Source organism: Lagopus leucura, unplaced genomic scaffold, assembly GCF_019238085.1.
Source record: "Lagopus leucura isolate 7727_CA_CO unplaced genomic scaffold, USGS_WTPT01 Super-Scaffold_100026, whole genome shotgun sequence".
NCBI classification, from domain to species: Eukaryota; Metazoa; Chordata; class Aves; order Galliformes; family Phasianidae; genus Lagopus; species Lagopus leucura.
This window is the reverse complement of record NW_024962277.1, coordinates 8,433,245-8,446,056: the sequence shown is the minus strand read 5'-3', so window position 1 is coordinate 8,446,056 and position 12,812 is coordinate 8,433,245. Positions and strand designations below refer to the sequence as shown.

General features: G+C 45.7%; 1 protein-coding gene across 1 annotated transcript in view; it reads left to right on the top strand.

Annotated features, from left to right (window-relative positions):
• DNAH1 (dynein axonemal heavy chain 1) overlaps positions 1 to 12,812 on the top strand; it is a 72,398-nt gene that overhangs the window by 29,109 nt on the left and 30,477 nt on the right. The window contains exons 26-42 of the mRNA XM_042880545.1: positions 1,143 to 1,322; positions 1,843 to 1,983; positions 2,866 to 3,029; positions 3,508 to 3,621; positions 4,221 to 4,409; positions 5,231 to 5,336; positions 6,301 to 6,414; positions 6,733 to 6,882; positions 7,424 to 7,510; positions 7,616 to 7,802; positions 7,921 to 8,012; positions 8,524 to 8,678; positions 10,361 to 10,538; positions 10,755 to 10,949; positions 11,393 to 11,512; positions 12,115 to 12,273; positions 12,560 to 12,661. Coding sequence (XP_042736479.1) covers positions 1,143 to 1,322; positions 1,843 to 1,983; positions 2,866 to 3,029; positions 3,508 to 3,621; positions 4,221 to 4,409; positions 5,231 to 5,336; positions 6,301 to 6,414; positions 6,733 to 6,882; positions 7,424 to 7,510; positions 7,616 to 7,802; positions 7,921 to 8,012; positions 8,524 to 8,678; positions 10,361 to 10,538; positions 10,755 to 10,949; positions 11,393 to 11,512; positions 12,115 to 12,273; positions 12,560 to 12,661 — 2,433 coding nt within the window. The remainder of the gene's footprint in view (positions 1 to 1,142; positions 1,323 to 1,842; positions 1,984 to 2,865; positions 3,030 to 3,507; positions 3,622 to 4,220; positions 4,410 to 5,230; positions 5,337 to 6,300; positions 6,415 to 6,732; positions 6,883 to 7,423; positions 7,511 to 7,615; positions 7,803 to 7,920; positions 8,013 to 8,523; positions 8,679 to 10,360; positions 10,539 to 10,754; positions 10,950 to 11,392; positions 11,513 to 12,114; positions 12,274 to 12,559; positions 12,662 to 12,812) is intronic.

The window sequence follows — 12,812 nt, the reverse complement described above, 5'->3', positions numbered from 1 at the left end:
GTTCTGCCCTTTTCTGAACAGCATTAAGAAAAGAGGTGGGGTGGATAAGTCACTCAGTCTGCAAAGCATAAAAATACATCTCCAGCAGAACAGTTCTCCACAGTTAACTGGCTGCTCTGGAGAGGGACCCGAGCAACCTCACTTCAGACATTTCAGAGCCAGACATGTGCCTGTGAACTGGATGCACATGATTTGCTTTTAGACAACGGGGGAAGACAGGCATCTGCAAAAGACAGCTTACTGGAATGTTTCTTAGATGACCAACTAAGGAGGAGTGGACGCTCCTGAAAATACCTGTCTGTCTCACCATGGAGGCTGGGAGAAATAGAGTAGCAGAATGATTTGGGTTTGGATTTGTGTTGGATCTTTGCACCCGCAGACAAGCGACATCTTTCACTAGATCATCTTGTCCAGTAGCCTAATTGCTAAATAGCTCAGTTGTAGCTCTCTACTCACAGACACCTGGTGAGGGTGGTATCCCCTGCTTACAGACAGCCTCAGGAGGGAGTAAACAAGGCTAAATTGAACTGAGTTTCTGCTTTCATCCTGATTTAAGGGCTGGGTGGGGTTAACCCTGCTATTTTCCTCTTTATTATTCCTAATTGACTTCAGACTCCACGCTAGACACAGTTCACGCCACTGCAATACTCAGACATGGAAAGCAATCTCCTAGTCATTAGCTTGGGAAAATAGAAAGGAAATTGAACTGGAAACCTGATGCAAAGCCATTGGAATAAATAAGGGGGCTGTCAGTGATATGCTGGGGCAGCAGAGAAGCTGTTAAAATTTTACTTTTAAAACCAGGCACTCTGACCTCAAGGAAAACAACCTGAATCTACAGAATTGAACAAGAATCAAGGGTTTGAATTCCAGACAGGCTGAGAAATGTTCATCCCACCTATAATTCGATTTGCTTCACCTGAACAAAACCTGTGATGTGAATCTCCTATTTTTGTGTGATCGCCCTCCTATTTTTTTTGAGGAGGTTGTCTTGCACATCTGTGACACCTTGTTATTCCCAGCCAAGTTGGGCACCACATTTATAGTGAGCATTCTATGCTGTATCCTGACTGTCGTTCAGTGGCTGGAAGGCAGGGATAGAAAATTGCCATTCACGTCTCCTGTTGCGTTTCCTACATTAGCTGCAGTTCCAGGAGGATCTGCAGATCACACACATGTATTCTGCTGAAGGAGAAGAGGTGAAGCTGTTTGCTGCCATTTATCCCACTGACGATGTGGAGGACTGGCTGCTGGAAGTTGAGAAATCCATGAAGGCCAGCGTACGGGACAACATAGAAAGATCAGTTGGTGTTTATCCAGAGGTGAGAGTTTTATCACAGACTTGCAGTTCTGTGGTGGCTTGGTCCTAGGCTTACCACAGAAGTCACCAGTGATGGGGCTAATGAATTGATGATATTCTACCAGTTGTTAAATACAACCTGCAGAAGGCATAGTTCAGCAAACAGTTCACGGTCCAGAGGATGCAAGCTCTGCACACTGATTTGACGACTACAAAATACCTCCCTGTATCACAGAACAGCCCTCTGAATCCATTTCTATTCCCCTCTTCTTTCATAGAAGGATACTCTCTTAGAAGGTCTTCACCAGCACTCATGTTTCACACACTGTGCTGAGGGCCAGTAAAGGCAACAGTCAGTGATCACAGGGAGTGCATCTTGGTTCTGGTTTCTGTGTAAAAGCTATGCTGGTAGAAAATAAGAAATAAAAAATAAATAAATAAGGAAAGTCTCTTAAATGATAACTCAGTTCTTATTTGTTAGTGATGCATCTCACAGTAGGAAATGAGTCATTCTAACTGTCATTTATTTTCTTGTTTTCGAGACACCTCGTACTACGTGGGTCTTGCAATGGCCTGGCCAGGTGACCATTGTTGGCTGTCAGATTTTCTGGACAAAGGAGGTGTCTGAAGCTCTGCAGTCAGGAGATTTGTCCAGCAGGCTTTTCCCACAGCTGAGTGCTCAGGTAGGAAAATGAAGGTAAAGGTAAGATCTTGTCAGAACTGAACTACTCGGTCATCAGATAGCTTGTGAATACAGGCAGGACGATCTGCTATAGCAGAAACACTGACATACTGCACCATCAGAATTCCAAGGGTTGTGCTTTTGTCTCTTAACCTGAACCACCAACGTGTCTACTACCTGAAATCAGCTCCCAAAACCTGGTTGGCTCCATGTATGTCGCTACAGGGTGTTGTTTGGAAATGCACTCCTGCGTGGCATGGTTCAAGAAATAAGTAACAGGTTGCCATCATCTTAATGATTAGGACGTTTGTTGTCATAAATCTCAAATAATGCGAGGACTGCTAATAGTATCACAGCAAACTCCTGCAGCTTCCTCCAGAGGGGAGCAGAGGGGCAGTGCTGATCTCCTCTCTCTGGTGACAGTGACAGGACATGAGGGAACGTCTTGGAGCTGTGTCAGGAGAGGGTCAGGCTGGGTGTTAGGAAAAGGTTCTTTACCAGGGGGAAGCGGGCATGGAACAGGCTCCCCAGGGCAGTGGTCACAGCCCCAGACTGCTGGAGTTTAAAGAGCACTTGCAAAAATAAGGTTTGAATTCTGAATGGTCCTATGTGGAGTCAGAAGTTGGACATGATGACCTTTTGGGGTCCATTCCAACTTGAGATACTCTGAAGTGATTCTCTGAAGTTCCATGGCAAGTCAGCCCTGAGGCAGCCCTGAGCAGTATTTGCTTCCTGAACATTCGCCTCTCTGACAAGAAAGAGGCAGAAACTGCTGGGACACAGCCTGTGGTCTGTACTTAGCAGGCAGTAAGGTTGATTGCATCGTGTTAGTACTCCTGGGTTGTTGGGGTATGGATTGTTCCACAGTATTTTCCTTACCCAGCTGGCTGATTTGGTTGCTGTGGTCCGTGGCAAACTGTCGAAGATGCAGCGAGCAGTGATGTCAGCTCTCATTGTGATTGAGGTCCATGCCAAGGATGTTGCAGCAAAGCTGATCGAGGAGAATGTGACGAGCGTGAATGATTTCGAGTGGATCTCCCAGCTCAGGTAAAGAGCTCAGCTGTCGAACCTCACCTTGTCTCCCTGGCCAGTCTTTATTCTCTTCTCCCATCAGCCACGTCTGTGGCAAATGGAAACAAGAGTTTGCATGATCTGTAAGCAGTATTTGTGAGGCACCTCTAACATCCCTGTGAGAAGTGGGACTCAAGTCTCCTGTAGATGCCAGTTCTAAAGCATCTGAGACAGACTTAGACACTTCAGCAATAGAGACTGTGCTATACCACAGAGTCTCAAATGCCTCAGTGTAAAAGGGCTTGCTTCTGCCTGAGTAGGAGTGCAGTGCTTGATAGAAAGCCTCATTTCAGGTCCTGTGAAAGCTCTGAACATCCCGCTGTGTTACCTTATCTTCTCTAAAGGCAAATCATGACATGCAGGTCTCTGAACCCGCAGGCTGTAATTCTATGAGCTGATGTATTGTCTGCCAGAAGCCTTATATCCTTCTGGTGTCGTGTTCACTCATCACTAGATCCTACTGGACGAAGGGGGACCTGTACATCAGAGCAGTCAATGCTGAATTTGTGTATGGCTATGAGTATCTTGGGAACACTGGCCGCCTAGTTATCACACCCCTCACTGACAGGTAAGGAAATTGGGTTTTGGGTAGTAAACGTACCTTCTTTTTCTGGAGGAACAAGCCTCGTGAGAGGTTAAACCAAGAATATGAATGTGTCAGGCTTGGTTCTTAATGTATGTAAATAGAAATCGTTTGTGCAGTAATTGTCTCTGTGAGATAGAACACCTTGGCATTGGTCCCACTGTGCTCCTAGTGATCAGTGCTCACACCGATTTGCTTACTTTCTTTCGGTTCTTAATGCAGCACTCTGGCTCGTCTAAAATGCCCTCCTGATAGCTAAGGAGCTCTTCTGCAAACCACTATAAAAGGGATATCTAATACTCTGGAATATGCAGCAGTAATAATAGTTACACCCTTTTGTAACTGTCCTTTTTCTGGGGAGTGAATTTATAGCCAGTGGCAGGAGGATTTATCCATGCAGGCCCTCATGAATACTAATCAAGGCCACATAGCTAACTCCTTCACAAAGCGCTGCATATCTAAGCAGCTCTGCAGAAAAATAAATGATGGATTCCTGCCTGTCTCCATCTGGAGAGCTCGTTTCTCCTTTTCCTGAAGCCAGTAGTAGAAATACTTCTCGTTATCTGGTCTCATTTTTGTTACAGATGTTACCTGACGCTTACAGGAGCTTTGCACCTGAAATTTGGAGGAGCACCTGCGGGACCAGCAGGAACAGGCAAAACAGAAACAACGAAAGAGCTGGGGAAGGCACTAGCCATCCAAACTGTAGTGTTCAACTGCTCTGACCAGCTTGACTTCATGGCAATGGGGAAGTTTTTCAAGGGACTGGCCAGGTACAACACTGCGTGTCATCACCCACGAGAGGGTAGGGATGCTGGTTGCTGGAAATAGGTGGGTATTTTTCATAACAGCCCCAAAGAACCAGCAAAGCCACACTAAGAAGGTTGCTGTGTTCCAGCATGAGCAAAGTTACAAAACTGCCAGAATAGGTGGACAGTTGAGTCAATTAAAACAATAAAAATGAAAGGAAATCCTCTTCATTTAAGGCGGAATTAAAATGCTTTGCACCAGCCCTCTATTAGACACCTGTGCAAATGTTTCCAGCTCTTGCTTTTGTTCTAATATTGTTCACGTTGGACTGAGATTCAGCCCAGAGGCAGCTTAATGTTAAGGAGAGCTTGCTGGGTGTATCTGAAATTGAGTATCCAAGAGAGATTGCTTTAAACCCTGAGGAATGCTCTCAGAAAAGCTTTCCTCTTCTCTGTGTATCAAACAGAGCTGGTCCAATTAGTCTGTTGCATGCTGGTGAATCTGAATTAGTTACTCTAACAAATGCTGACACTCTTTTCTCAGATGTTTTATTTGTAAGAAATTATTTTTTAAACCATGCTTTGTGGGAAGATTACCCACCTATAATGCCTTCCAGCTTTGTACATAGCATTCCAAGCTTTGAAAAATGGCCTTGACCTGGGATGCATAGTTGGGGTGATGGACTATGGCTCCTGCTGCTGTTCACTGTGACGCTGGGATGTTGGGTCCACTCCTTGTTCCCCAGTATGTGACTTTATGATTTCTAAGCCTAGCTAAACCTGCAGCAGTGTATTTGCTCCTGTTTGACATTCCTTACTCCCCTCTTATTTCTCTTCTTGCTCAGCTCTGGTGCGTGGGCTTGCTTTGATGAGTTCAACCGCATTGATATCGAGGTGCTGTCTGTGGTGGCCCAGCAGATCACAACCATTCAGAAAGCACAGCAGCAGAGAGTAAGTAACAAACATGGGGATGCAAAGGCAGACAGCTGTCTTTGCATGCACTGTCACAAAGGACCAGTACAGGTGCAGCTCAGAGAGGTACAAATAATACCCCACCTGTGGCACGTTGTGTCAGATTATTGTGTTCACTGTAGGTGAGTTTTATAACCTCACCTTAGTCTTCACTGCCACTATTGCCCACACTCAAAGTCTCAGCTTGAGATGCTGTGCCAGCAGACTTCAGTGTGGGAGACACTGAGCTGATAAAAATTGGAGCTGTGATACAAGGCAGCCACCCTCTGCTGTGAGTTGCTCAGCACCACATTTATGATCCAAGCTTTTGTGGGTTCATGAAACCCAATGTGCACAGAAAAAAAATGCATGTTCATGCATTCACAGTTGCAGTGTAAGATGAATTGTTGGCTTTACATGGAGACTCAGCTGTCAGCCATCTGGCAGCCAGCCTCTGCTTTGCTCCTCTGGAGACTCACAGGGGTTAAGACCTGAATCTGTTTGACTTTGACTCGGAATTAGAAACCTGCTGTCTGTGAATTCTTCTGCACTGCTTTATCACCTATCTGAAATTACTGAAATTACACGGATCTAAAAGGATTTCAGTTTCTTTTTGCCCTCTCCTACCACAGATTAATTCAGGTCCAAACTCTCCTGCAGAAAGAAAAATATTGAAAAGGTGTTGTCTGTTTATAGCTGGAGGAGCAGAACTCTGTTCAAAAAAACAAAAAAGTGTGCTATCAGTAAACCTTCTATTTGAGCCTGATTTCTTAAACAGAGAGAAGTCCTGCTGGTAAGAGTGGATTCCTGCAGTGGGACCACATTGCATCGCTACAGCTGGGTGCAGCTGCGCATGGCTGTGCTTCATAAGTTAACTCCTGAAAGCCACTGTTTGCCACGCCAAAGGTTCAGCTGCCTTTTTGTAAGTCAGGCTTTGAGACGGATGACAGTTTTTATTTCCTAGGTGGATCGCTTCGTGTTTGAAGGAAAGGAGATCCCCCTGGTCCCATCCTGCGCAGTGTTCATCACAATGAACCCTGGATATGCAGGACGTACTGAATTACCAGATAACCTGAAGGTAATGAGAGTAGAGAGCACAGGCAGAAAGAAGAGACGTACCGGATGCTAACCAGGCCACCAGTGTGGTCATTGCAAAGTTTAGGAAATAACATTTTGGAAGGTTTCTGGGATGACTTTCAGCTTTGAGTCACATCTGTAAGCAGATGGTTCTCATCTTTCAGTCTGCAGGCACGCTATCCCGACAGGTGTCAGGTACACTCATGCTGTGCCCTCAGCACAGTCTGAGACACAAACTCAGCCTTTTCAATTTGCTGGAAGAAAGCGAGAAAAAAAAACAAACCTGTGCTTTATCTTGTGCTGGAACTGTACATTGCAGGCTCTCTTCCGTCCGGTGGCGATGATGGTCCCAGATTACTCCATGATTGCTGAGATCTCACTCTATTCCTTTGGGTTTAATGAAGCTAAAGTCCTTGCAAAGAAGATCACCACAACGTTCAAACTATTGTCAGAGCAGCTCAGCACGCAGGTGGATGCTTTAATGTCCATGAATATGTTTTACAAGTGTGAGTTTTCTCAGTCTAGGCACAGAGTACCTCCCTATGAAGGAAAGTTGAAAGGGTTGGGCTTGTTTAGCTTGGAAAAAGAAAGCTTTGGGGAGGGCCTCACTGCAACCTCCCAGTTCTTGAAGGGAGCTTACAAGCAGGAGGGGGATCAACTTTTTACATGATTTGATAGTGAGAGGACATGGGCAATTGGCTTTAAACTGAGAAAGAGGAGATTTAGATAAGATGCTAGGAAGAAATTTTTTACGCTGAGAGGTGAGGCACTGTAGCAAGCTCCCAGAGAAGTTGTGGATGCCCCATCCTGGAGGGGCTTAAGGTTTAAGGCCAGGTTGATGGGGTCCTGGGCAATCTCAGCTAGTTGGGGGGCAACCCTGCTCATGGCAGGGGACTGGAACTACATGATCCTTTGTGTTCCCTCTAACCTAAACCATTCCATGATTTCATGATGATTTTTAGGTGATGCTCACGTATCCAATAACACTGTCTCCTCTGTGCCTCTTCTAGGACCACTATGACTTTGGAATGAGAGCTGTGAAGACTGTCATCTCAACAGCTGGCAACTTGAAAAAGGAAAATCCTACTATGGATGAGGTAAATATGCTCGTGCTTCACACTGTCAGAGGCTTGTGTCACCTTTTCTGCAGCCTCAGGGGAGAGGCAGGATCTTTCAAGTTACGAATTCTTAAATCTTTGCAGGATCTGATCTGCCTGCGGGCTATCAGGGATGCCAACATACCCAAATTTCTGCAGGATGACCTCAAGCTCTTCAGAGGTATAGTCTCCGACTTGTTTCCCAAGATCAAAGAACAGCCTGTTGATTATGGCATCCTGGAAGAAGCCATTCGCAGAGCCTGCATCAAAAAGAGTCTGAAGGATGTTGATGGTGAGGGGGGAGGCTCTCCACAAGCACTCTCTTTGGGCCTTGTGCTTTTACATCAGTGCTGTGCCCTAGGAAAGAGACAGGTGGTCCCAGACCCACTCTGCTTCACCTTCCTCTGCAGGTTTTGTGACTAAATGCATCCAGCTGTATGAAACCACTGTGGTTCGCCACGGGCTCATGTTGGTGGGGCCGACAGGCTCTGGGAAGACGAAGGTATGGTTGAAACACTGTGACCTTGGCCCCAGCAAACTGTTGCTCATCTAATAGTGCAGAGGGTTAAACTTCACAGAAGGCTCACGCTGCAGCGTTTCCAGCCTCTCTCAGATAGAAACCAGGAGACAAAGATGGTTTCATGCTGCCTTTTAGTACTGGCTCATACCCATGGGGAAGTACAATAGTGGCTTGCTCTTTGGAGTTGGGAGGTTAAGCTGAGGCTTATTGGCACTGCTGCAGATTTCTAAGGCTGAGCCGTACTTTGAGCCTGAACATCTGGACTCAGCAGCATGTGGCACCTCAAGATGCTTCTTCCAAAGGAGATGAAGGTTCCTCCCCGTGCTTCTAAAATCCCTCGTTTCTATGAGTACAGCTAGGCATCCTCTTGCTATGGCATTGTCTTTCCCTGTGTCTCCTTTCTCACTGCCCTTTAAATGCAGTCGCTGTGAGCACACGGCTTTGTTGTTATGGAGCCATGGCCGTTTATCCTCTTGCTCTCCTACTTCTGCAGTGTTATGAAGTCCTAGCAGCTGCAATGACGTCACTGCAAGGTCAGCCTGCAGCCAGTGGTGGGAATTACGAACCGGTCAGCTACTTTGTACTGAATCCCAAATCCATCACAATGGGCCAGCTTTATGGAGAGTTTAACTTATTAACGCACGAGTGGTAAAGTACAAAACCTGCTTTCCTTCCTTCCAGCTTGGATACCCTTATCTTCTGGTCTTGAGGGTCTTCTCTTCAAAGCTGAGAACTCTTTAGGATAGTGGCATAAAATCAAAAGCAATCAAGTTCTTATCCCTCACCGAGCTACAATAGCCAGTCATGACAATTTAAGCTGACATCTTTTATTGTGCACTTGGCCTGGCTGCCAACACATGCCCAGACAGTACAGCAGCTCAGCTGGCAGTATGAACTGCATAACAAGGAATAATTCAATTGCTTTGGAGCAAATTCCTCTGCTCTAAGATAAAGCAGCTTAAGAACTTGCTTTGCTTCTGAAGGAAAGTGATCTCTGTACTGCGCACTTGGATTGTTCTGTATGAATATGCTGGTTGCCTTCAATAATGCTGAGGGGTGACTTCCAGGCACAAAGGAGCATTTCATTCCCAATGCCAAGGCGCCTGATTGATTTCAATAGCCCAGTTGTCCTGCTACTGCTTGAGTTTCCATTTGTGGCTCACTTATCCAGAGGCTAAGGTGTGAGAAGCTGTGTTAATCTCCCCATGGCCCTGTCCCCCACCACTTAGCAACAAACTATTGAGTGTGTTCTATAAACCCAGGGATACTAAATAGATATTAAACTCATTGCTTCTAGGAAAAGTGCAAGCAAGAAAGCACTACTGATGCCAAGAACCAGAGCTTCCACGCCTGGGCTCTCATGCATTTTTACTGACAGTCGTTCCATAGGATCTTCTAGTTAAGCCTGATAGTTTATTTGTGATGTAACTCTATCCAAGGGCAGCATACAGTCGCATCAACATGACAAGAAAAGTACGGCAACCACACGAAACACATTTGCAGACATAAATCCATCTGTTTTAATCAGCTGAGCTTTAGAGCAGACTGTTTTCCCTTGATCTCAGTAAAATACCCTGGACTTCACTATCACTGTATAAATATGTATTTAATAATGGGAGTGGAGTTTAGGGTCTGAGCAGACACTGCGCTCCGGTTTTCTGTGTGCAGATTAAGTTCTTGCTGCCAGCAGCCAGCATCCCCTGTGTGTCTGCTCTCCTGTTTGCTAGCTCCTGCACCACCTGGATTCAGATACAGCTGATGATGGGAACTTCAGTCATAAGGAGGGTAGAGCTGGACTCTTTAGCCCGGTTTCATTCTCCTAACCTATAGGTGCCCAACCAGAGTGTTTGATTTAACAGCATAGCTGTCCCAAGACCACCTCTACACTTGATAGAAAATAAAATACACTTCCATAGAGCAGATAATTAATGATATGGACTGGATACTTGCATGGGCTCTTCACTTTTCACTGAAGACAGAAATGTTAAAGGTCAAGTTAGAACTTGACATTTTATGGTTAGATGCTGTGAAGTTCTGATCCTAGTGGCCAAAGGTGCTGTCTCATTGTGCTAACTCAGACTGGATGCATCTCCATTTAAAAAAAAAGACTGAGATAAGCTTTTCCATAGCTCATCAGTGAGTGAGGCCCAGATATGCTTGGGTGCATGGACATGGTGCATGGACTTGGGTGCATGGATAAGATTCTGGCTCTGTTGTTTTGTATGGTTGAAGCTTTGCCATGGACTTCTTGAAGCTTCTTCATGGACTCCGTGGACGGAGTCAGGCTTTGCAAAAGTAAGATGGACCAAGCCTTTTCTCCCAATTTTCAGGACAGATGGAATCTTTTCCTCGCTCATCCGGCAGGGAGCCATGGCCACTGACACTAGCAAGAAGTGGTACATGTTTGATGGGCCAGTTGATGCTCTCTGGATTGAGAACATGAACACAGTGCTGGATGACAACAAGAAGCTGTGTCTCAGTTCAGGCGAAATCATCAAGATGACAGAGGTAATTCATCCCTCCTCCTTTTGCTGCCTTTTACTTTACACGTGATGTGTGTGATGGACTTGAACAGAAATTGATGTCTCAGCCCCCTTCCCTTAGCCTTACCCCTCCTGTGCTGCACAAGTAGCGACAAGAGGGGCCCTGCAACAAACAGGGCAGTTTCAACATCACCAAATGATGCTAAGAGATCCTTTCTTTTTTCCCCTTTGGAATCTCCAGAGTATGACCATGATGTTTGAAGTCCAGGATTTGGCTGTTGCATCCCCTGCCACAGTCTCCCGTTGTGGCATGGTTTACCTGGAACCCAGCATCTTGGGGCTGGAGCCCTTCACGGAATGTTGGCTGCAGAAACTCCCAGGTGTCATGCAGCCCTTCTCACAGCAGCTGGCATCTCTCTTCAGGAGGTTCCTCACGGTAACCTATCATGCTGTGACAGCCCTTCCGTGGATATCTGATTTTCTAATTGTCTTATGGACGCAGTCATTTCTGGTGCAGCTCCATTTCTTACAGTAGAGTTACTCCAGGGATAAAGTCATAAGTCTTGCTATTTCTGCTCTGCTCCTGAACTCAGAACTGCAAAGGAAAGCTCTGAACAGAGCAAACAACAGCAGTGATGTGAGCAGTGTCTCAAATGCAGGCCCCGAAGGCTTCTTTCAGTTAGGAGGCAATCACGTGGTTTGACTTAATTCTCTCCACTCAGAATGGTGGTGTTTGTGACACATGGCAGCCCTCTCTGTTGTACCCTCCCTGCTAAATGTAGCCTGCAGGGAGAAAAAGAGAAACCAGAACCCCTAGAAGGTAAGCAAAGTTCAACGTGCTGGTTGGTGACACTGAGCTGTTCCTGCCTCTCCTTGCAGGAAGCCATTGGCTTTGTCCGGGGATCTGTGGAGGAGATAATTGCCTCAACAGATGGCAACCTCACGAGGAGCCTCCTCACGCTCTTGGAATGTTTGTTTCAGCCTTTTGTTCCTGCTGAGGTAAGACTTTTTGCTGCTATTACATGTGTGCACCTGTAACTCTTCAGGGCAGTAAGTCACGTATTGCGAGTGACTGGAATACAAGGTGTTGGTGAAGAAAGGTTACACCATCACCTATCTGCATGGCAGAAGGTAATCCAGCATCTTGTTAAAAGGATTATGCTTTTCCCATTGAAAGAGCACAAGATAAGCTTTAGTCCTACCAGGCTGCAGAAAAGAGATTCACTTTTATTTACAGCTGTGGGAATTGGAGAATAAGTAGAAAGCAGAGATCAGAGCTGTGCAGCAAAACACTTCAGGTGGCAGATTCTTTGAGAATTAGAATTGAAGAAGCCTGGAAAGCTTTCAGATTAAAAACCAAGGATTAAATTCTTCTCTCAGCTCCCACTGAGTGACATTAGTTCAGGCAGGGGAGTGTCTCAGGTACATTAGTGAAACAGTGAGTTTTAATCCACAGAATACATCAAAAAGACCTGTGAAAAATAGTCTAGAAAAAGCTACACGTATTCTGAATAGAATTACAAGCAGGCTAAAAAGAGTCTGATTTTTGTTCACCTTAACCCTGCTTGAGAACTTTATTTCTGCTTTTCTGTGGTTTCCAGGGATTTAGGAAGGCTCGCCGGGAGGCTGCAGCTCATATCGGAGAGCTGATTGAGCCCTGGTTTGTATTTGCCTTGATCTGGAGTGTGGGTGCCACTGGAGATTCCCAAGGCTGTGTCGCCTTCAGCACGTGGCTGAGGGAGAAGATGGCAAAGGAAAAGGTGAGTAAAAGGAAAGCAGATCCTTTCTCAGTTGTAGAGGAAGTAGTGTTGAGGGGCGGGAGTCAGAGTTCTTTGAATGCCTGGAAGGTTTGTTTGGGCATGTTCCTGAAATCTGGTTTACAAGGTCTTCCAATTTCAAAGGACCCCTGGGCTGGGAGCCCCTGGCAGGAGCAGCATCCCCTTACTGAAGTCTTTCTGTAAGGCCAATCCACATGCAAATCCAGCCAGACCCACATGCAAACTCAGCTAAGCAGCAGCAAGGTTCACTGTGGCTTTATTCTCACAGATCCAGTTACTTTTCCCAGAAGAAGGACTGGTTTATGACTATAAACTAAATGCTGGACTGAGCAGCACTGAAGATGATCTCGATGAGGACGTCGTTTGGGAGGTAAAATAATTCACCTCCATCTCTAAGAGGAGAAATTTTAGGGATGGACTGGGAAGCAAAACAGTTCTGTAAGATTTGGCAGAATCTTCTCATCAAAGATGAATAAGAAAAGCCTGTAAGAAACCAGTGAGAAAGCTTGAAGTAAAACCAA